The following is a 24555-nucleotide window of genomic DNA, read 5'->3' on the forward strand; positions in this document are numbered from 1 at the left end:
AAAAAAAAAAAAAAAAAAAACTATTCTCATCTTCATTTTCTCCTAGTCCGAACTCATCCTCCCCCTCTTTTCTCCATTACTGAAATCATCTCTTACTTCGTCCCACTTACTGAAATAATTATTTTAATATTTAATTAAATAAAGTCTTAACTCATTAGATTAATTAAGGTTCATAATGCATTTAATTGACTCTTAAAATTTGGTTTTAATTGTTTAAATTATTAGATTGATTAGGTTTTCCAAAACTTCCATCTGAAATAGTTAGATTTGGGTAGCTTTCACCATTCAATTCAAGTTTTTGTCTTTCTTTAAAAATATTTTTACCTATTAGATTAATAGATTAATTAGGATTGCAATAATTCATTTCACAAATTATTAGAGATTATGATTAATCATTTTAATTAATTCAATTGAAGATTTCATGAATTCATTAATCATCCATCTGGGTTAGGCTCAATTAATCGAGTTAGTTCAATTTAGGGTTTCACAAATTGCTCAACTAATTCTAGGTCTAGACTTATTTAATTAACTTAATCTAAGACTCATAATACATTAATTAAATCATTTACGCTTTTTAATTTTTAATTAGCATAATCATTTCATTATTTGCATCATAATCTAGCTAGCATAATTTAGACACTTGGCTTAGGGTTTTCACATGTCATACTTAGATACCTAGTTTAGAGTTTTCAGTGACCTAGATTTAGGACTAGTTAGTAGGATACAAACAAATTTTGGTCAAAGAAAAAGAGACCGGCCTTAGGGCCGGGCAAACTAGGTGCCTAATACCTTCCCAGTCTGTTACTTGACACTTGTCCAGAATCTTAGTGCAAACCAACTTTATCCATCAGAGTCATTAGTCTCTCTCCCTTGATTGGGGGAGACATTTATAGGTCCTAGACCCTTTCTAGGTGGCGACTCCCTTTTACCCATAACGTGTATCCCCCCTTGGCATTTGATGACCAGGGGATACTATCTCATTAGGGTCGAACCCTAGCGTGTGTACATATGCTACGCGCCATATCGTGATCCCGACAGAGGTCCATGATATCTACAGTGGCGACTCCACTGGGGATGTTAGACTCTTGATTGACTATTGTTTGTATAGCTTCGTTTGTACCTTATTGTTTATATATTGACATGTTAATTTTCACTTTCCGTCACTTGCATACACTTCTTGCATTGAGCATAGCATGCCTTATCCTTATTCACCGCCATGGTGTAGCTCCCAGGGTCCCTCACATATGTTTGGGCCGCCCCCAGTTACATCACACCCCTTGATACTGTGCCATTTATGTCTGGAATATGGAACTTATTGGCGAGGGTGTTACCTTGCGTGCTTGAGGGAAATCACACACATTTAGGTGTGCTCAAAGAGACGCTATTGGTTAACACTCTGAGATCGATCTGCTCGAGCTATTCTCCTATTGATATGACAAAGGGACCAAGTGCCTCTGATTCATTCCGTGTATACAGGTGATAGGTATATCGGTCTTGTCAAGGTAGCCTTGCCAGTCCTAAACCTAGCCAACATGCATCATATACTTGGACATAGAACCAATGACTAGGATCAACACAACTAATGTAATATTGTTTGCGGTTCATGTTGGAACCCCTTGTAGTATTTTTTACCCATCTCAATCTACCATTCACCAACGGAAGGATTGGATTTATCATTAACATTAAAGGTGCTAGTGTTTATAACTACACCAGTTGTTGATTCTCACAACTACACCATATGATTGGTACCACGGCTATATGCTAATACCACCAGTCTGATGTGGTATAGGTCTTAACCAGGTAAAGGTTCACACATGCTATCTCACTGTCAACGGTGGACCCAAATTCGTCCGCCACGGTTTTTGGTGATTGATTCAGTGTAGAGTCGCCTACATAATTGTTCTTATGGGAACCACCTTTGCTTGATCCATCACTTGAGAGTCTCTCCAACTTAGGCACACTTCTTTAAGTATGCCTCTAAGTTGATGCCACTCTCATTTGAGCAAACTCTTGTTTGGTATGGTCGTCCTTGTTTGCGTATGTTTGGCTAGTCTTGTGTTCAAGTAGGAGAGTGTTGTGTATTGCCATCTCACCGTCTATATTTGTCCTTTTTCGGTACCAGTCAGTGCCACCAACATCTTACCCCAATCAGCCTTTCTCATTCATCCCACTTAGTTGGGATTGTCCTAGAAACCTCTCGGGACCATCATTCAGTGGTTCTCAATGACAGGCATTTCTCCACAGCCACCTTTGGATAACATGGATGCTCGAATGGCCAGGCTAGAGGAAATGATGGCCAACCTCACGGAGGTGGTATGCACACATATGGTCGCACCAAGGGAAGAGGTTCTGGATCAACGGAGTCACCCTCAAACTCCTAGTTTTGTTCCCCAACCTCCCTACCTGACCGAGGATTAGTATGACTTCTATGTCAACGCTTTTGCCTCTAGGGCAGTTGAGAATCAAGAGAAAAATGAATTAAAGGATCAGGTCAACCGTTTGGAGCACATTATAAGGAATATGAAAGGGGTAGAAGACCAAATTTTTGATACTGAGGGGCTATGCTTTTTTCCCCAAGCAATCTTTCTAGAAAGGTTCAAGTGGACATGTGATAAGTTTGATGGAACTGGGGATCCCCGTACCCACTTGAAGTCTTTCATTAGATAATTGAGGATAAAGAGGTTCACAGATGAAATGTTGGGGCAAGCTTTTCAATTCTCTCTAACCGGTGTGGCTCACCATTGTGGCTTATGTCTTTAGACAAGGCATCCTCTCGCACTTGGGAGGACATTATGAGAGCTTTCACCAAACAGTATGGCTACAATACTGAAGTGGAATTAACAAGAAGAGAATTGGAAACGACAAGGCAAATGCCGAATGAAGGGTTCACCGAGTATTTGAGGCATTTCCATGACAAAGCATCCATGATGAGGGATTGACCAAGTGAGCGAGATCAAATTGCCATGATCATGAGGTCGGTCTGTGGTCCCTACAAGGATCTGTCATTTGGCTAGGAAATATTGACATTTGATGGACTCAGAATGGTAGCCCAGCAAGTCGAAGATGCCCTCGCCCAAGAAAAGCTCCCCAAGTACAGCAAACTTGCTAAGGAGGCTAGTAGCAACAGAAAACCTCCTACCCAATAGAGGAATTCGGGTCTAATGCCACGATGGCGATTCTTCCCACAGCGCCGGCCTCGCCTACTCCAGCAACGTCATTTGTGATTGAGCAAGATGCAACCTCCGCTCCCCGTCATCCTCAAAGGCAGTTCATAGACTTGGGAACTTCTTTGAGTTCAGTTTTGAATCGTTTGCTTTAGGCCGGTCTTATAGTCAAGCCAGAGCCTAGACCCTTACCTGAGCGGAAACCTGATTAGTTCAATCCAAACCTGTTTTGTGACTACCATTCCCAGCAAGGTCACGGAACAGATAGATGTTACAAGTTACAGGAGGCAATCCAAGATCTGCTTGATGCAAAGAAGTTTGAAATCCGAGTCAAACGACCTCATGTTGCCATAAATCCCCTTCTTTAGTATTGAGCAGTTAACGCCTTGCAGGAAGATTTAGAAAATTTTGACCCAACTTCCCTTATCATTTTTCTATCAGTGAAGAGTAGCCAAGCAGAGGCGACCAACGTTGGAGATCTTAGCGGATTTACTTTCCCCCTTCTGGCTAATGTTGTCACTTCTTGTTTAAAAGAGTCTGTAGAGTCAGAGTTGAAGGAAGATGAGATCAATGACCTGTATAATGAATCTGATTTTGAGACTTACACACCAAATCTTGGTTTGGAGCTAAATGTAGTCAAACTTAAAGCCAATGAGGATAATGATATCATTATCCCTGGGGAAGGGTTGCAGGCAAAGCAAAGGTTTTCAGAGTCTGACGATGAGGTAGAGCTCTACATTCTGGGTGAGATAATAGCAGAAACTTGAAGTGGGAAGAACTACAAGCAGTAGGACTCACAGAACCACCAAAAAGGCCAAAAGATCAGGGACTGAATAATAAGTTGATTGAACAGGAGAATCAAGTATTGAGACAGTTGCAGAAGAACAAAGCAAATATATCTATCTAGGGCTTGCTCATGGCCTCTACAACCCACAGGGAAGCAGTGTTGAAATCTCTGGCAAGCATCCAAGTTCCAATTGGGACTGATCCAACATAACTAGCGAGCCTAGTAGGAGCCACGTATGTAGTGAACTCATTGTTGTTTGCAGATGCCGATCTCCCTCTTGAAGGTTCGAACCACACAAGGGCTTTACACATAACCATTGATTGCAGAAGATGTTGAATTCCCCAATTATTGGTAGACAATGGGTCGGCGTTGAATGTTTTCCCTCTTAGGACCTTTAAACATTTGGGATTTGATGAAGCCAAGATGAAGCCATCTAGTTAATGTGTTCGAGCTTATAACAACACCAGGAGGAGCGTGTTAGGAATTTTCACTGTGGTGATAGTAGTTGGACGGGCAGAATTTGAGGTAGACTTCCAAGTTATCGATACTCTTGCATCTTTCAATATGATTTTAGGCCATCCATGGTTGCACAAGGCTGGGGTAGTTTCCTCTTCCCTTCACCAAAAGTGTGTTCAAAGGGTAGGTGATCACTATCTTGGCAGATCCTGACTTGGTTAGTATGATGGCATCCGTTGATGTGGGGGAAAATAACAATGGTGAGACATCTGAAGTTCGTTTGGGAGGTTTTGAGTTGGGCAGTATCAATGCAACTTTGGGGCCTAGTTCACTGGAAGAGAGATTTGCTTTGACAGAGTTTAACATCACCAATCCCGGAGTAACCAACATGCTTCTTAAAATGAAGTATTTCCAGGCATGGGCCTAGGGGTGCGACAGCAGGGTGACCCAGATATTTTATCTCTGAATGTGAACACACAACGCTTTGGCCTTGGTTATGTTATAACAGAGGAGGACCAACAAAAGATAGTAGCTAACAAGCAAAAATATGATAGAAATTTCGAGAGATTTGAAGGGTTGAAATACAAGGATGAGAGGAAGAATTTGATCCATATACTTAGCAACGGGGAAAGTTCCGACGGAAAGGCAACAGAGGCAGGTTATCAGCAGAACAAGACCGTCAAGGTTGGGCTAGTCAAGGTTTCGAAGTGGAACAACATGGAAGATGGATCTAAGACTGCCAATATGACTCCCTATTTCAAAACTCTGAATGGTTATTTCGTCAAAGAAGGGCAGGATTTCTTCTATTGCAGATTCCCAGAACCATGGTTAGATGTGTTTTCAGGGGAGAGGCTACTAGGCTTTGAGATCTTCTTTGATTGCGCGATTGATTGGGAAGAATTAGAACATTACTCACTGGAGCAGTTTGAACAGGTCCAACAGGGACACACAGAGGAAGACCTAGATGTTAGCGGTCTCTTCGATGAGGAGATTATGATGATTGGAGGGACCAATGAATCTGAGACGCCTTCACCCCACCTATTGATTCATCGTGCTGAGGGTGTCATTCCTAACTGGAGCTGTTTGGATGAGTTTGTTTACCCTGAGGAGCTGAAATTTGTACCTGAGGAGTCGGCCATGTCTGGGCCTAAGTCCTTTAAGTTTGTAGGCAGTCCACTAGTTATTTCTCCTTCTATTTCTCTCCATGTCGGAGAAGGTATTTCCACTTATGCAGTGTCGGTTCCGGTCAGAGCTAAGTCTGATGTAATTGTCCCAGTTATTAATGAAATGAATTCTTCTGAGTATATTGCTTCTTCCTCTTCCCTATCCCCTCCATCTCCTGATGATGAATGTTGCGATAACCCATCGCCTGAATTTCTTAAATCATTAAAAGCTTTAAAGGAAAAGAAGGCCAAACCTGTCTGTGAGGATTTCAGGCTGATAAATTTGGGGTTAGAATATGATCCCCAGGAGGTTAGACTTGGCATGTCCCTTGTTGAGCAGGAGACAACCCAACCATCGATGCGAGAGTAGCCAAAGCATCGGCAAACCTATTATTGTCCCTCTGAAAATAGTCAAAACTAATTTCTGTGAACTGCTTCATTAGAGACTCTACACGCCCTTGGTATGGTTTTAACTTTTCCTCCTTTGTTTTCCACTTACCTTGGACTTGGCATATGACAATCGACGAATCTCCGTATACTTCCAATCTTTTGACCCCAATAGAGATGGCTGCTTTCAATCCCATGAGGCAAGCTTCATACTCAGCCATGTTGTTGGTGCACTCAAAGTCCAACCTATATGCCATGGGCATGTTCAACCCTTCAGGAGTTATAAGTAGAACTCCGGCTCCGCAACCTTTGTGATTGGCGGCTCCATCAAAGAACATTTGCCAAATGCCAACCTCATTTTCAACCTCAACAGAAACTACATCTTCATCTGGAAATATGTCATTCAAAGGCCTCATATCAACAACTGAATGTGCGGATAGATGTTCAGTGATGACACTACCCTTGATGGACTTCTGGGTGACATACACAATGTCGAACTCCGCTAAGAGCAATAACCAACGTGCTAGTCTCCCCGTCAACGCGGGTTTCTCAAAAAGATACTTGATGGGATCCATTCTGGATACCAAAAAGACAGAATAGGTCAACATGTAATGTCTCAACCTCCTTGTTGCCCAAACCAAAACTGCACAAGTCTTCTCCAGGGTTGTGTACCTTGTCTCATAGTCTATGAACTTCTTACTAAGGTAATAAATTGCTTGCTCTGTATACCCATCTGGACCATGCTGAGCCACCATCGATCCCATGGAGGTTTCTAATACAGAGAGATACAACAACAATGGCCTTCCTGGAGTAGGGGGAATGAGGATTGGTGGGTTTACCAGGTAGCTCTTGATGCGATCAAAAGTCAATTGGCATTGAGGATTCCACCTCTTAGGTTGATCCTTTTCAGTAATTTGAAGACCGGTTCACATATGGCTGTCAGTTGAGAAATGAACCGACTAATGTATTGGATCCTTCCTAAAAACCCTCGAATTTCCTTCTCCATTTGAGGAGGTGACATTTATGTTATTGCTTTGATTTTGGATGGGTCAATCTCAATGCCTCTCTCATTTACCACGAACTCCAAAAGCATACCACCTATCACCCCAAATACACATTTTTGTGGGTTCAATCTCAGTTTGAACTCCTTGATCCTCTCAAAAAAAAACCTCAAAGCCCTAAAGTGCCCTTCTCAATTAATCGACTTGACAATCATGCCATCTACATACACCTCCACTTCTTTGTGTATCAAATCATGCAAGATAGTGGTGGTGACCCTTTGGTAGGTAGCACCGGCATTCTTCAAACCAAAAGGCATCACCTTGTATCTATAAGTGCCCCAATCCGTAGTGAAAGAAGTTTTGTCTTTATCTTTGGGATTCATTTGGATCTGATTGTAACCAGAAAACCCATCCATGAATGATAGAAGCGCATGCCCCGCAGTATTATCCACTAAAAGATCAATGTGGGGTAAGGGAAAATTATCTTTGGGGCTGGCCCTATTAATGTCCCTATAATCCACACATACCTTGATCCGACCATCCTTCTTTGGTACAACTACGACATTTGCCAACCATTCAGTATACCTCGTCACCTCAATGAACCCTACACTGAGTTGCTTGGCAACCTCCTCTTTTACCATCAAAGCCCAATCCGGACGCATGCACCGAATCTTTTGTTGGAACAGCTTTGCATCAAAGAAAAGAGGGAGATCATCTTGAACTATGCTGGCATCAATACCAGGCATATCGGCATATGACCAAGCAAACACCTCCTCAAATTCTTTCAAGAGATCGATTAATTGATTTTGGTCTGGGTGAGCAAATACAACCATTCATTATAGATCAGAGAGATCATCCTTCACATCAAGGCTTCATCAATGCCCTGACAATAAATGGTAGGCCTTGGTTTGCCAATATTGTGGATTTTATCAGAGAGAGGAAGTACCTTGCAGATGCTGCCTAAGGAGATAGAAGGTTCTTGAGGCGTTATGCCACCCAGTTCATATTACATGAAGATATTTTATACAAGCGATATTTTAATGGTATACAACTGGTGTGCGTGGATGAAGATCAAGCACAAACAATCTTGGAGCAAGTACATCAGGGAATCTGTGGCCCTCACATGAATGCCCGTATGTTGGCTAAGAAAATTCCCCACTTAGGGTATTTTTGGAATACACTAGAAGTCGATTGCACAGAATTTGTGAAGAAGTGCCATAAATGTCAGATTTTATCCAACCTCATCCATGTGCCCCCAACAGAATTGCACACGTTGAGTTCTCCGTGGCCTTTTACCACTTGGGGTATCGATGTGATCAGAAAAATTAACCCCAAAGCTTCGAATAGGCATGAGTTTTTGTTGGTAGCTATTGATTACTTCACAAAATAGGTAGAGGCTCAGTCATACGCAAAACTCACAGCGGTAAAGGTAGCCAAAATTTTGCAAGAACATATCATTTGCCGACATGGGATGCCCCATGAGGTGATTTCTGACCAAGGTCAACATTTTAGGGGCAAGACACAGGAGTTGTGTGACCAATTCAGGATTTCAAGGCACAGGTCTTCTCCTTATCGCCCTCAAACCAATGGAGCGGTTGAAGCGGCAAAAAAAAACTTGAAGGTCATACTCCAGAAGATGGCTGATAGGAACAATGATTGGGCTGACAAATTACCTTATGCCTTATGGGCTTATCAGACTTCTATTAGAACTCCAACTGGGGCAACTCCATACTCTTTAGTATGTGGGATGGAAGCAGTCCTCCCGGTTGAGCTAGAGGTCCCCTCTCTTAGAATCCTCATGGAGAGTCAGATTCCAGAAGTGGATTGGCTCAAGTCGAGGTACGAGGAGTTGAAACTCATTGATGACAAAAGGATGAAGGCAATGGACAACATAAAGAAATATCAACTGCGAGTTGCAAGGGCTTTCAATAAAAAGTCCACCCACGTTCCTTGGAAGTTGGAGATTTGGTTTTAAAGGAGCAGAGAGCACCCATTCATGACCCAAGGGGTAAGTTTAAGCCAAACTGGAGTGGCCCTTTTGCGGTAAAGGAAATCCTCCCGGGGAAGGCAATACGCCTTGTAGATCTTGATGGTCAAGAACTGCAGTACCTGACCAACTTAGATCAGTTGAAAAAGTATTATGTTTAGCCTCCGCATTCAAAAAAAAAAAAAAAAGAAGAAAAAAAAAGGGGAATGCAATGAAGAAAAACTGCCTTTGGGGCATGAACTACGCTCGACCTGATTCCTAAATTTTTAGGATACGTAGGCAGCTTGAAAGTCAAAATCGAGCTCGGTCAATTTTTGCCACACCTTATAGCGGGTTGGACCTAATTTTTCATTTTTAGCTATCCCTTTCCCCTTTCAGGCAAATGGCTTCTCGCTACTCTTATCATCAGGAGGTGATCAAGTCCGACTAAGAACTCTTTCCACCGTCTCTCAAATTTGGTGGATTCCAAAGAGTTTTCATCTTTAGTCATTTTTTCAAAATGAATATTTTGATTGACGTGATTTCTCCCGTGAACTCGTCATTTTTGCAAATAATTGTCTTGATCTGGCTCGAAGACTCCATTTACCGTTCTCCTATTCGATGGTTCCCAAGAGTTTTCAATAGCCCCTCTTTTAGCTTAACTTTTTCTTTAGTCAGCGTGATCCCTCTCGTGAGGTCGCTATCCAAAGTAGTATCCTTACTCTACCCGTGGCAGAACCATCGGGTTAGTTTCCTTCGGTATGTGTGTCTTAACATCTGTTTTAGTTTAGGGTTTGGGCCCAAACATGATCGCGGTCATTTGAGAGACCAATCTTAGCTAAATTGGCTCAAAGGGTTCTTAGCTTTTGCAAATGACAAGCGAAAAAAAAATCAGTATACTTTTGGTGGATGTGTTATATGATATTTTCCTGTAAGTTGGTCCTTTCCTTAAGTTACATTTTATGATGTACCCAGGAAATCCGAGTTGTGTTTTGTTGCTCCCATTATTATCATGGATGTTGCTTTCCGTCGATGGATGGTAGGAATGAGGGACGACGACCCTGAAGTCCTTAAAGAAGTGCACCTTTATGCACTCTTTCAGCTCCAGCGCATTAGTCCATGTCGTTCTTTGATACATGAGGCATCTCGTTTCTAGATCCGAGAACTTCATATTTTTCGATTCGAAACTGTGGAAATTTGCCCCACTCTGGAAGAATTTCGAGCTTGTCTTGTTTACAATCATCGGGGAGATGTTTTTCGCCCAACACTGCAACCCATTAGCTCGATAGAAATTTGAGAATTTTTCGGTTGGAGTGCTAAGAGGTGAGGTGATTCATGGCAAGTGATCGAATCAATCTTTATGCTGTTATCCAGGAGTTTGCCCCACTTCGATCAAATATTGAAAGCTTTAGGGTGCATCGAAGGAATGCTTTCCTTTTCTGCATGATCGCTCGTTATCTATTGCATTCCCCCAAGTGTGGAGGCTTACCTATTATCATCAATGTCATCCGGAAGTTAAGACAAGGTTGCGACATTATCCCTACTGTTTTGGCAGAGACTTTGAGAGGACTTGATATTATGACAGGTTGTCGAAATTTTCGCACCAATGACTTTAATGGGTGCTTCGCCCTCCTCCAGGTATGGTTAGTCGAGCACCTTCAATTGGTCCAACCTTTGGTTACAACTCATTTGGAACCGTTTCAGTATTTCAAGCGAATTTAAACCTTTAACTATCACGATGCAACAAATTGGCCTGAGCAACTGGGAGCCCTCACGGAGCAAAGCATTAGGTGGGAAGTCCATTGGTGGTCAGTTCGGAACCCTGTTTTACACATTTTTGGCTGCGACTATGTCAGATTATTAGGCATATCCCATACCTCCTTCTACATACCGACTCGCTTCATGCGTCAATTCGGTTTGCCTCAGGGTGCTCTAGGGGATGTGGGTACCGTGCCTATCACAGAGGCTTTAACAAAAGGTTTGGTGAATTCCATTGCAGCCTCATGGAACCATTTTCCTTACCTAGGTTAAGGTTGTTAAATTGAATATCTTTTGGTCTAGGCAACGTTTACTGAGGAGTCATTCCCCACCTTTCTGCTTTTCAAAACTTATAGTAGCTGTGGCGCCATTTTTTTCCTTTCAATGAAAAGACTTTGTCCTTTCTGATGATCAATCTACTAGCAACATTCTCCTTCATGAACATATTGGCTTTATGTGTTTTTACTAACCACTAACCTTCGTATGATGGTGCTCTTTCCAAGCCCCTTGGCTTTCGGATCTAGACCTCTCGTGGATTCAGCAAGTGATGGCATCTCGAACACTATTGCGATCTCTTAAATTCAATGCAGTTGTTTGTTGCTAACTTTGCTAAGCTTTATGTCCTTATTCAGGTATTTGAGATCCAGAATCTCCTAAGTTGTCCTTTTCTAATTCCAATGTAGGTGCACAACCAAACACATCGTTGGCACCAGTTTTGTGAGAATCCTCAGGATCACAACTGAGCTCCGTTGTTGATCCCAGTTGAGCACCGCTGTACAAGGATGATCATCCCCTACAGAGAATCCTAAGGTTCATAATCGTGCATGACTGCCAAGGTGGACTATCCGCACCAATTTGTCAAGAATCCTTAGGATCATATCTGAGCACCGCTATCGATCCCAACTAAGCACCGCTGCGTGAGGACTATCCACACCAACTTTTTGAGAATCCTTAGGATCACAACCAAGCACAGTTGTTGATCCCAACTGAGCACCGCTGTGCGAGGATGATCATCCCCTACAAAGAATCCCAAGGTTCATAGTCGTGCACGACTGCTAAGGTGGACTATCCGCACCAATTTGTTGAGAATCCTTAGGATCATAGCTGAGCATGGCTATCGATCCCAACTGAGCACCGCTGCGCTAGGACTATCCACACCAACTTTTTGAGAATCCCTAGAATCACAACCGAGCACAGTTGTTGATCCCAGCTGAGCACCGCTGTGCGAGGATGATCATGCCCTGTAGAGAATCCCAAGATTCATAGTCTTGCACGACTACCAATATGGACTATCCGCACCAACTTTTTTAGAGTCCTTAGGATCACAATCGAGCACCGTTCTTGATCTCAGCTAAGCACCGTTGTGCGAGGACAATCACCCTTGCAGAGAATCCCAAGGTCCACAGTCTTGCACGATTGCCAATATGGACTATCGGCACCAAACCATAGAGAATCCTAAGGTTCATAGTCATACACGACTGCTAAGATGGATAATCATTACCTTGTTGCTGTAATTCTCGGGTTGACAGTCACGCGGCTAGAAACTCAAATTTTTGGCATCACATAGTTTGGGCATTACCTCTGTATTGACCAACCACGGTAGGTTTTCAATCATAGTAGCACCCACACGCTACTTGATTTCGTATGTGTTATCGATTGACATTTCCTACCTTTGGTCTTATCGCTTGTTTTGCATTTGCATTTGCACCTCCGCCATCGTTATATTATTATCACAAGCTGTGCATAATGAACTCTATTTTCCATTCATGTTAACGATGTGATACTTTCTTTGCTGACTTGTTCCCTTGTTAACTTTTGGGCATTTTCTTTGTATGGAATGGTCTTAACTTTGACTTCCTAATTTCTGGGAGCTCAGATTTTACTATTTCTAAAGAATATAATTTTGTTTGCTTCAGTGAAATATTTGCATATCTTTCAATTAAAACAATTTATTCTAAGATCATGGTGATGAGGCCTGAAAACATCTGACATACTTCTTGCTTTTTGCTTGGTTGCAAAAGGAGTGATGAATATCTTGTATCCAAATGTTCGCATTTGTGATATGATTCTTGCTCTTTTTTTTTTATTTTTTTTTATAAATTTGGTCATAGGTCCCTTGTCTCTATCAAAAGGTTTGGATGAATTTGAGTTCGTCTTAAAGATCTGGATGTTGGCAGTACATTGCTCCTAGTGACAAAATGGTGTGTTCTTTTCTTTACCTTTCGACCGTTACACAGGTCTCGGTCAAAGAGGGGCAATCTGTACACACCTAATTTTGTCACCTCCTAGCGATGATGATACAAGAAGAATTACATGTTGGACATTTTAGACTTGGAAAATTTTGAGGTTAGAGTAGAAAATGACCATTTTTTTTCTATAAACTTTCAACAGAAAATGTTTTCAAAAATTAGAATTTGATGTTGTGGATTATTGTTGTTTGTCCCCTCAGGTCAGACATTACACTTTGATGTGAGAACTATACGAATCGACGCCCGATTCTCTCTTTCATTATATGATCCGAGTCCCTACTTTATGCATATTTTTGTAAAGGTTCTCGTTCGAGACCACAATCATGTCTCACATCATTGGATAGTGCTCGGACTGAGCTTTCTAACAATATATTACACGTCGAATTCTGGCTAACGGTTTGAAAGATATGACCCGAAAGTTGACTCCAAAGTTTGGTATTAGATTCCATTCCGAGTAACCAAGGAGTGCCACATGGCGCCCAAACCCCTTTGTCCAAAAGCAAGGATTTTTGGACAATTCTCTCTAGTTTTTTAGTCCCACATCGAAAACAAGAGAGAATTGTCTCAAATCTCAAGGCTATAAGTATAACCCTTCCTCTCTTCCAAAGAAAAAGAGAAAAAAATTGAGAATTTGGGAGAGATGATGGCCCCATCAAGGTTTTGGCTAACTTCTTCCCTCTAAAATCAAATATTCTCCAATTCTAAAAGTTTAACACATTAATCCTTCTTTGAGCCGGGAGATCTAATCCGGTTCGGTTCGATTTGGGGCTTGAAGCATAAGGGTTATCTCCCCTTGTTTCTTGATTAAAGCCGGGTTTAAGGTGTTTTTCTTCTCCTAATTGCAATTTAGAACTAGTTTATCTAATTTAATAGATTAGGTTCTAATTTATTATTAATTGGTTCATTTAGATTAATTAGGTTTAATTAGTTTCATTTGGTTTAATATGGTTCATTAGATTCATCTTAATTTAATCTAGTTTATTTAGGTCTTTTGGTTCAATTAAATATGATTTTTTTTTAATTGGTTTAATTATATTCATTTTGGTTTTATCCGGTTCAATTAGATGTAATTAGGTTCATTCAGACTTAATTATTTTTTTTCTTTTTTGATTTGTTTTAATTTAAATTGATTTTAAATTTACATTTGGCTTTATGATTCTATTTAATTGTTAATTGTTTTATCCCTTAGATCTAAGCCCTTGGATTAGGATCCAAGAACCCTAATCCTTCCTCCCTTCTCTTTATCTCTTCCCCCATCTCTTCTTCCTTTCTTTCTTCTTTTCCCTGTAGCAGAAAATCAGTCGCCTCCCTCCTCTTCTTCTCCTTCCCTTCTCTATGGCTGCCACCTCCCATTTCTTCTTTCAAACCTGCAACCTTCTTTTTTCTTTTTTCTTCTTCTTCTTCTTCTTCTTCTTCTTCTTCTTCTTCTTCTTCTCTTCTTTTCTCTTTTACCATGGTCGAACCCTCTCCACCCCCTTCTCCTTCCCTTCTTTTTCCTTAACCAAACCTACAACTCACCTCCTTTCTCCTTCTTCTTCTTCTTCTTCTCCTTCTTTTCTTTTTCCTTAACTGAACCTGCAACTCACTTCTTCTTCTTCTCTCATTCTTCTTTTTCTCTTCTATTTCCCTGCTGCTGTAACTACCAATCAGTCCCACCGAACCTTCTTCTTCTTCTTCTTCTTCTTCTTCCTCTTCCTTTTCCCTTCCTCTTATAGTCCCTGCTGTAAACCCTTGCACCATCTCCTCCCTTCAGAGCCACGGATCGCCGCTTGTGCTCGCCTTTGCCTTCTTGCTACCTGCCGCGCTTCACGGCCTTCACCGAAACCCTTGCAGTCTTGCTCAGTCAGGATGGATTCTCAGGTGAAGTTTGCAGTCATGGTGAAGGTGATAGGTCAAACAGGGTTCAGGGGTCAGGTGACCCAGGTGAGGGTCAAGTTTCTGGATGACCAGAACCATCTTATTATGAGGAATGTGAAGGGATGTGTCGGGGAGGGAGATACTCTCATCCTGCTTGAGTCTGAAAGAGAAGCACGGAGGTTGCGTTGAGTGCTGGTTCTTCACTGTTATGGTTTTGATTTATTTCTTCATATTGTCTCAGCTCCTGCTAAGGTTTGGTTGGATTTTTGTGATTATGGAAACTCTTGGAAATCGAATCTCTGGAGCATCGATATTGAACTTGTAATGAGGTTGGGTCACTCCAGTCATAGTTTTTAAGTGACTTTTTTTGAGGAATTCCAATTTTATTTGCAAAAAAAAAAAAAAAAAAAACTATTCTCACCTTCATTTTCTCCTAGTCCGAACTTATCCTCCCCCTCTTTCCTCCATTATTGAAATCATCTCTTACTTCTTCCCACTTACCTTTCTCCATAACCGAAGTCTGAACCACTACAGTTCCCATCTTTTTCCCTTTGCCAAAATCCACCTCCAACCCATCGTCTTCTCTTCTTCTTCCTATTTTATTTTCTAGTTTTTTTGTTATTTCTTTAATTTTCTGATTAGATAGTCCATATTTGTAATGCCCACAACCTGTTATTTCATTTACGGTTCCTATGTGGAATCTTCCCCTCCTTTTGTTCTTTATTATTCTTTTGTCCATTTTGGTTTGATTTCAGGTCTGTAATGTATCCGGTCCTAAAATTTAGGGTTAGGATTCCCCTAATTTTAAACTTTAAAATCAAATGATTTTCATTTTATTTCCCTCTTAATAACGTATGGGACGTAGTCTAGGGCGTATATTAGCAAGGGCATGGCTGGCCCCCCTCAAACCGGCTCGTAGCATTAGGTGCGTTTATTGGGTTTTTGGGTTGATAAAATGAACCCGTTTCGGTCCATTTCTTTTTATCTCAAATAATGGGTCCTTTTAGAATTAATTGTGTATTTAATTTAGATTCGGATATCTTGCCATATTGATAATCATTAGATTTAGATAGGTTAGTCAATGTCATGTTTGTCATGCTTCGTGTTTATTGACATGTTTTTGATGCTTGATGATTCTTTTTTTTTTTTAAATCAATTCATTTTTCTCATGCATGTAGGTTAGCTAGTATTCATATTTTGTCCACTTCTCACTCATATCACCACATGGGGCATTTACAACCATTGTATATTTAACACAATAGTTATATCCCATTTACTTAAATTGAGGTAGTTAATTAAATAATTATTTTAATATTTAATTAAATAAAGTCTTTACTCATTAGATTAATTAAGGTTCATAATGCATTTAATTGACTTTTAAAATTTGGTTTTAATTGTTTAAATTATTAGATTAATTAGGTTTTCCAAAACTTCCATCTGAAATAGTTAGATTTGGGTAGCTTTCACCATTCAATTCAAGTTTTTGTCTTTCTTTAAAAATCTTTTTACCTATTAGATTAATAGATTAATTAGGATTGCAATAATTCATTTCACAAATTATTAGGGATTATGATTAATCATTTTAATTAATTCAATTTAGGATTTCATAAATTCATTAATCATCCATCTGGGTTAGGCTCAATTAATCGAGTTAGTTCAATTTAGGGTTTCACAAATTGCTCAACTAATCCTAGGTCTAGGCTTATTTAATTAGCTTAATCTAAGACTTATAATACATTAATTAAATCATTTAGGGTTTTTAATTTTTAATTAGTATAATCATTCCAGCATTTGCATCATAACCCAGCTAGCATAATTTAAACACTTGGCTTAGGGTTTTCACATGTCATACTTAGATACCTAGTTTAGAGTTTTCAGTGACCTAGATTTAGGACTAGTTAGTAGGGTACAAACAAATTTTGGTCAAACAAAAAGAGACCAGCCTTAGGGCCGGGCAGACTGGGTGCCTAACACCTTCCCAGTCTGTTACTTGACACTTGTCCAAAATCTTGGTGCAGACCAGCTTTATCCATCAGAGTCATTAGTTTCTCTCCCTTGATTGAGGGAGACATTTATGAGTCCTAGACCATTTCTAGGTGGCGACTCCCTTTTACCCATAACGTGTATCTCCCCTTGGCATTTGATGACTAGGGGATACTATCTCATTAGGGTCGAACCTTAGCGTGTGTACACGCGCTACGCGTCATATCGCGATCCCGACGAAGGTCCATGATACCTACAGATGAATGGTTAGCGCTAGATGTGAATGGTTAGGTTTTTAATTTCAATTTCAATTCTAATTTTCCTAATTGTGTTAGTTAGGACGTTCTTTTAGATACATGTGTTTTAGGGCGGTAGTTAAAAATAGATCACAACCATCAATCCATACACTTTCGCATTACTAGAAGAAGCTAAAAATAGAGTGGATGCCTCCTTGTGTTCGACCCGTAGCTAAGATGATCCGTATGCTCGTGGTTACTTTTAAATCTCAAACACATGCAAGTGCACCAAAATTAGTAAAGCTTACCAACCAGAATGCCTGAAAGAGTATTTTTTTCCCCTAACTTACTCGTTTTTGCAATTTTTTTAGTGTGGTTTGCAGCACCATGCTTGTGAAAAGAAAAGTTTGACCTTTAGTATCGACAGATTACTGCAAGATTTTGAGATCCTAGTTTCATATCAAATCCTTGAGTCTTAACATTTAAGACTACTCCATCTAAAATATTGGGATCAGTTATGGATAAAGGAAAAATTGGGCAACACTGGAAGTAAATCGGTCCTTCGCAAAGACTAGGTTCAATCATTCCAAAATTGAAATCTCCAAAAATGTTATGTCTTGCATCTCTTACAACTGCTAGGACTACATTTTTAGCCCTAGTCTAGTTAATAGTTTTCTGGCTACATGTATTAACCCAATGTGTAAATATTTGTAGCCTCTAAGAATATGCTTTTGGATCTGAGAAGCAATTAAAAATTGTAATTGCTTTAGATTAGAAGCAATAGAGAATGTACTTTCATAGATCTTAATGGCATAATCACTATGAGAGCGAGAAGTTCTTTTATGATATATCTCAATTTCAGCAATCTTATAAATTTGCTATACTTTGCTCAATATTTCTAAATATAGAGGTCATTTTACTGGTCAATAAGGGTTTTAGGTCAATATAGTTATCTATCAATACAAAAATACCTAACGCTTCACTTAGCTTCACGACTTATGTACGACTTGGGTGATAATCTATATGATAAGTAGAAACATAGTACAACGAGGTACTCCAATACGACTTTGTAACTAGGCTTAGATTTTCAATCTCTGTCCTTTCCTTCTAGATTTCACTAAGTCTAAATCCTAAGGTAGAGAAGGCAGAGAATGCAGAGAATGAAAGCAGAGAAAGAGGAGAAGGAAAACGAAGTAGAGGGTTTAGATAAGGATGGAGTAATATAAAAAAATAAAAATTCGGATAAGAAGTGGTAGAATAAATCAGTGATTTAACCCCAATCCAGTTTTCTTGACTGATTTTGGGTTTTAAACCTTATAAGGATGATAAAAATCTCTCTTTCACTGTAAATGTAGACTCAAAAACTTTGACTCGGTAGAATTAGAAGATGTCCAGAGATATACTAAAGTTTTTCATGACTTTGGTTTTATATATTCAATAGAGGCTCTTTTAAAAGTAAAGGTAGAATCTTTGTAGAAAAGGGATTTAGTATAAAATCGCAGATAAGGAAAACCCTTTTGAAAGGTTTTGGTATGGAAACCCTATCACGATTTGATTCTCATTCTCCTCCTTTGCCATTGACTTCATTCTCCTTCTCCTCTTTGGCTTTTGTGCCTTTTCATCTTGGAGTTTATTGAAGTTTTTCCCTACCTGTGTCGGAGTGGAATGGCTAAAGAGTATATCTTTTGAGAACCAAAGAGTATATCCTTTGCCATCGACTTCATTCCAGTTTTGTTCTTTGCGTGATCGTTGTAGGATGGTTGGAGTGTCAATCTTTGTAGAGGAGCCGGATCCTTGAAAATACTTCCCAAATCATATCCTATGACTATGGATGTAAAGAAATTGGGTCTGATCTTATCTATTTTTTTTTGGATTTGCCGTTGATTTCAACTCTCAGCGTAACTCATCAGGAAAATTCCCCCCTCACTTTTTGGCTTTTCCTGGTTAGTTGGTTCTGTCTTGTAAATTCTATCCACTGAACGTTCTTTATTGCCAAATCCAAAAATACTATCTTTTTTGGGTGAATGAAAAATATATTAAAAGGTAAAGAAAAAATCAAGGCAAGATACCACCAAGAGGTGTTGGCCCGACAAACAAAGCGAATAAAAAGATTAAAACATAAAACTAGAAAATGAAAACTAGCTCAACCCAGAAGGAGCAACAACTAGCTCATACTATGTTCATGAAATTTTTCAATCAAATGAGTGAAGAAAGTAAAGGGCAAATCTAATACGACGACTCCTTTCCCTATATAAAACAATAATTCAGGTGTCTTCCTAATGGAGTTCCTTATCTTTTACTTCAACTCTGACGTTACCTGCACTTACTCTAGATTTTCAAGATGAGGAAAAACTCTCAAAAAGAAAGAAACTCAATTTCGCTAGAGAAGCACCGGAAGCATAAAATTACTGACTTCAGTGTATACATAGATAAGGGAACAAAGGAGAATAAAAAAGAAATAGAAGAACTAATTTCTAGGACCCCAGCAGATGAGATGCATGACTTTTTCTGCTTTCTCAGCTTCTCTTGCTCTTTCTTGTTCATCGGACGTATCTTTTTCCAAACGATCAGCAGCTCTGGAAGTCCATCTAATTTGAGAGAAAGCTTGTGATTCCAATATGGCTAGTTTCCCTTTCCAACTATGGAACTTGAATAAAGTCATCGTTCCTTGAGGGCTTTGTTTCAGATTCTTCTGCTCGTACACCTCGAATTTATCAATCGTCATCACTCACACTATGTTCAAAAATTAAAATTGGAGAAGAAAAATAGGAAATCAATCGAAAACTATAAGTGGATAGCAAGCATTGGTAGCAGTTATATAGTGGGGGATTTCTGTTTTCTCTCTCAATTCACTCGTTCTTGACAGTTGGACAGATATAAGGGAAGTCGAAACAAGTGGTGAGTGATGTTCCAACAATGTTGCCCAGGTTTCCAGTCTTTTAAGTAATTGGATTTCATAAAATGCCGTTCATGTGTTTCGAATCTTTGAGTTTCTCTTGGGTAAAAATAAAATAAAAAGATATTTATCAATCACATCACCAATGGGTTGAGATTTTTCTTCCACCACTAATCAAAGGATAAAAACAGATGGGAATGACTGGAGAATTTTCTGTTTTTCTTCTTTCAATTAAGCAATAGGCAGATCCCACCACCACTCTGTTTCTTCTAAGAAACCAATACTATGTATTTGTCTAGATTCTAAAATCAATACGACCACAGGATTCAGGATTTCGAAGCTCACAAGGGTCTCAGTGTGGACGTTAACAGATGATATTTTTGAAACTCAAAACAGCCAATTTGTCAAACCTAACAGCCAAATTGATGAGAAACGCAACATGCAATAGCTCTGGATGAGAGAATCAAAGCATCAACCTATTAAAAATTGAAAAGGATTGGACTGTTGGGTAAATATGCTGCCCCTGTTGGGAGGCAAATGATATAGTGAGATCTAGGGGTGTCAATTGGTCGGGTTGGGTCAATTTCGATCGGGTTCAGTAGACCTATACCTTTGAACCGTGACTTACTTATATAAGGAATGAATTGGTCTCGATCAATCTCATGTCAAGCTTGGTCAGGTTCTGGACTTTAATCAGGCTTCTCCTAATCGGACCTTAAATGAGGTAATGTATCAATAAAGCCTTAAAAGAGACTCAAACAATCTCTAATTGTCTTAGATTTAAGATACTTTAATATATTTTATTAAATCATCAATAATTTAGAAAAGATATTACACTTAAATACATTCAATAATTGATAAAAATGTCAATGTATACCTTATTCTATCCAAAAAAAAAAATTCAAAATATGCATATAAACGGTCAGGCTAAACATGTTGGCCTTGTAAATGGGCCAGGCCTGTCAGGCCTGTCAGTCTTATCCCTTGTGCCATGTACTACCTGTTTATAAACGGACCAGGCCTGAGCTCGGCATGTTTAATAATTGGTTCAGGTCGAGCCTATCTTTAAACGGTCGAGCCCTATCCGTTGAATCGGTGCCTGCTTGGGATTGACACCCCTGGAGAGATGTATTGGTGTCGGTTCTAAATGAATTTTTAAAATAAAGGGACAATTACACCCACTCCTCTGTATTTTTTCGAAATTACACATGGATCCAAACATTTGAAGGAATTATGCCCCCTCCCCAATGTTTGACGATGTTAGTCTACTATTAATTTTAAGACAAGAAACCATTTTACCTTTTAACTAAAGAACTAAAATTGAAAGACCATTTTAACCTTTTGTTCTTCATCTACCTAGATAGCCCAAAACCTGAATTGAGGTTCCAAGGGTAACAATCCCAGCAACAAATTCCCTCATCACTTGCGTTGACTCATGAGAGATTCTACACTGCAACTTTGATTTTGGAGGTGGGTAATACGCCTATATGCACCCTACCAAAGCTGCCAATGCCCAGTGATTCCTTGTGCTTAAACCCCTTAGTGCCATGAAAATGATGGCTCAGACTATCGGACCAATTAACACCTGACCATGAACACGTTTTGTTGAATCGAACCAGAGTGCCCAATGCCAGCACCGATTTTGCTTGAATTCAAATAGAAAATTTCGGATAAACAAAGAATTGATTCAAGGAACATGGTGGAAAATGTGGTTTTCTTTTGATGAGATCATGAAAAATGACTGGGGAGGGAATGAGTGATAAGGTTGAAACTGAAAAACTTCTTGATGAAAGGAGGGGTTTCCCTTAGAATCGGAACTTCAAAGATGGTTTCAACCGAAGATCTAAACTCACCAAGGGTGCAACACTGCAATGGTGTAGCAGTTAAGGACTCTCTCTCTCTCTCTCTCTGTCTCTGTGTGTATGAATTATTTGGTCACTGCTTTGGGGGTTGCAAAGTGAAGTAACACAGAGGAGCCTATCTGTGACCAACCTTTTAGCCTTGAAGTGGTGAAGTGGATGGGCATATTGTAGGGGTGTCAATTCCTAAACTGAATCGGTAAAATCGACCGGACCAAATCGATAACAACACGGACAGAACCGAACCGAACCGAAGCCTTATTGGTTCGGTTCGGTTTAGAGTATTGCAACCCCAAAACCAAACCGAACTGCACCGGAAACCAGATGAACCCGAAACCAAATCGAAACCGGCTCAAAACCCGAACCAAAACTGAAACCAAACCGGTAAAAAACCGAAACACTCCAAAATTCATTAAAAAAATCAAAATTTGCATAGTTTTGTATACATTTGTATGAAAAGTCGAATCCAAACTGGACCAAAAACCAAAACCAACCCGGTTACAAATCGATTTAAGAAACCGAAGACAAACCGAAACCAAATCGCATCGAAACCGAAACCAAACCGAAACTGAAATTTCCTTATTGGTTCGGTTTCGGTTTCAGCTTTCCCACACCGAAACCGACTCAACCCTGACCGAAACCGAGCCGGATCGACCAATTGGCACCCCTAGCATGTTGGATTAGTGGGTTTAATTAATTATTCGGGCTGATTAAATTTGTGAGAATCAAGTTCCATGAACCGATCTGGTCCATTCTCAAGTTTAAGGATATGCTGGCCCAACCCATTGTGATTTAGGGTTTTGGATGTAAAATAATATTATAAATTCTGGGTTTTGGGTCCTTGCAATCATCATTCAATCTTTCCCACTTTACCACTTAAGTAAAAGAACTCAAGGAAGTCTGAGAGATTGTAGAAGATTCAGAGCCAAGAGAAGGAAACCATGAAGAAATGCATCGATCGTCTATAGCCTAGTAGGTGCAAGGTACAAAGCGATCCTCCTTTATGCTTTGATTCGACTTCATATTCTACTTGTCTGTATGAAACCTATTAGGGTCCATTGTGAAGCCCTAAACATTCTAACATGGCATTCTGTGTGTGAAGTTTTTTTTGGTTAAAATGGTTCTTGTCTGGATTAACAATATCAATAAACCCAAATGGCCAGATCATGAGCTACTAAGAATGAAGACTAGTTTGATCAAGTCCAATGCAGATTTGTAAAGGAAGAGAATTGAAGGCAGTGATGTCAAAGATTTGGTCTTCACTAAAAAGCCATCTTTTTCAATGTACATCAACTTCTAATAACCTTAATCCCAATCAAGATTTGGTCTTCACTAGAAGTCATATTTTTCAATGCGCATCAACTCCTAATGACCTTAATCCCATTCAAGATTTGGTCTTGAGCAAAAGCCAAAAATAGAACGAAAATTGGACATATTTATTTGATTAATTCCCCGAGCTAATGCTTTTACACAAGCCTCTTGAATCTCTGAATCTCTCAGACAAAATCAAATAGGTTTTCAACTACATAACCCTTGGTCAGAATATGAAGTTGATTCGAAATTTCCCAGGATTGGAGGCTTTGGCCTTGAGATTATCTGAGATTTTTTACCAGAGTTCCGAGGCTAGCGAGATGGTTAGAGAGGTTAGAGAGATTAGGGTCGTTGGATAGGATGTTGTCCGCTTCAGTCTCGAGCTCCAACAACCACACTTGATGATTCTCAAGAATTAGGCTTTGCAGTCAACAAGAAATTAAGCTCAGGACAAATGGAATAGAAACAAACAAATTATGCCGAGTAAAAATATCATTTTTTTTTCCCCCTCTATTGCCATTCAAACAAGTTCATTTAGTATTTACAGGATAGACGAAAAATAGCATTAATTTTGATCCTAGATCAATTAGGACCCCAACAGCTCAAGAACATTACTTTTCTGAGAGATTCTTCAGATTGCTTCATCTTTTCATCACTTGAAACCACCTTATTAGCCATCGCTACTGCAGAAGAGGGAGAGGGTAGTTTTCTGTTGGCCTGAGAAAGAGATCCAAGATTGTTCTTGGCGTGTTGATGGATCGATCTGAAGGCGTAATTCCATCTACATAACCCTTGGTCCTTAAGTGCTTCCACAGCTCCAAGGCTTGCGGCCACGATCCAAGCTCTGCTCGTCCAACTCATTTTTCAATTCGATTCTTGTTGCTTCTCTTGGGATCTCAGAAACTGTTTTTAGTTTAAGAGAGGTGGATGCAATTTGAATTGAGAGAGTCAGAGAGGAAGCTTAAATAGGATCGATGAGTAACAAAGAGAGAGTGGCTGGTGGTGATAATTGAAACTGGGAATCTTTAGAAACTGTGGGCAGTTTTGCCTATGGTTTCGGAGCCATTGCTTCGGCTAATTCTCCCCATTGAACCCATATGACTACAATACTAAGTGCCCGTGGGACCATCGGCCATGCCAGTGGGATGAAAAGACCCGTTGCCAACTGCCCACTGCCCACGAAAACGTGCAGGATGTGCTTTCATTCGGTACCTTTTAAAAACTCCACTTAATTAGATGATTATCGTACCAAAAAAAAAAAACGTGTACCGATTCATTGAAGGTGCTTTTTTTTTTTTAATTAAAACCTTTCTCTTTATTAAGGTATATTTGCTTTCAAGTTACATAACGAGGTGTTTGGTTCGGTAAATTTTTGGGATGACATTCTTTAAAATGATAATTCTTAATTTTTGAAGTTGTTTGGATCCACTAGATTGACCCTCATAAGTACGCACCCTACTTCTCATGAATGACAATATTACA

General features: G+C 39.7%; 4 protein-coding genes across 4 annotated transcripts; 2 read left to right on the forward strand and 2 right to left on the reverse strand.

Moving 5' to 3' along the window:
* Positions 1-5960: 5960 nt before the first annotated feature.
* Positions 5961-6712, reverse strand: LOC122059068. The gene is made up of 2 exons (XM_042621768.1): positions 6070-6712; positions 5961-5971 (listed from the first exon to the last, which is right to left on the reverse strand). Exons 1-2 carry the CDS (start codon positions 6710-6712, stop codon positions 5961-5963), a joined length of 654 nt encoding a protein of 217 aa, XP_042477702.1.
* Positions 6713-8594: 1882 nt separating this feature from the next.
* Positions 8595-10080, forward strand: LOC122059069. The gene is made up of 2 exons (XM_042621769.1): positions 8595-8926; positions 9900-10080. Exons 1-2 carry the CDS (start codon positions 8595-8597, stop codon positions 10078-10080), a joined length of 513 nt encoding a protein of 170 aa, XP_042477703.1.
* Positions 10081-14708: 4628 nt separating this feature from the next.
* LOC122058813 (40S ribosomal protein S28-like) lies at positions 14709-15093 on the forward strand. The gene has a single exon (XM_042621500.1). The coding sequence runs from the start codon at positions 14780-14782 to the stop codon at positions 14975-14977; it is 198 nt and encodes a 65-aa protein (XP_042477434.1). The 5' UTR covers positions 14709-14779; the 3' UTR covers positions 14978-15093.
* An 8457-nt stretch (positions 15094-23550) lies between these two features.
* LOC122059341 lies at positions 23551-24133 on the reverse strand. Its single transcript, XM_042622071.1, has one exon. It carries the CDS (start codon positions 23932-23934, stop codon positions 23656-23658), a length of 279 nt encoding a protein of 92 aa, XP_042478005.1. The 5' UTR covers positions 23935-24133; the 3' UTR covers positions 23551-23655.
* Between the last annotated feature and the right edge of the window lie 422 nt (positions 24134-24555).

This window comes from Macadamia integrifolia, chromosome 13, assembly GCF_013358625.1.
Source record: "Macadamia integrifolia cultivar HAES 741 chromosome 13, SCU_Mint_v3, whole genome shotgun sequence".
NCBI lineage: Eukaryota > Viridiplantae > Streptophyta > Magnoliopsida > Proteales > Proteaceae > Macadamia > Macadamia integrifolia.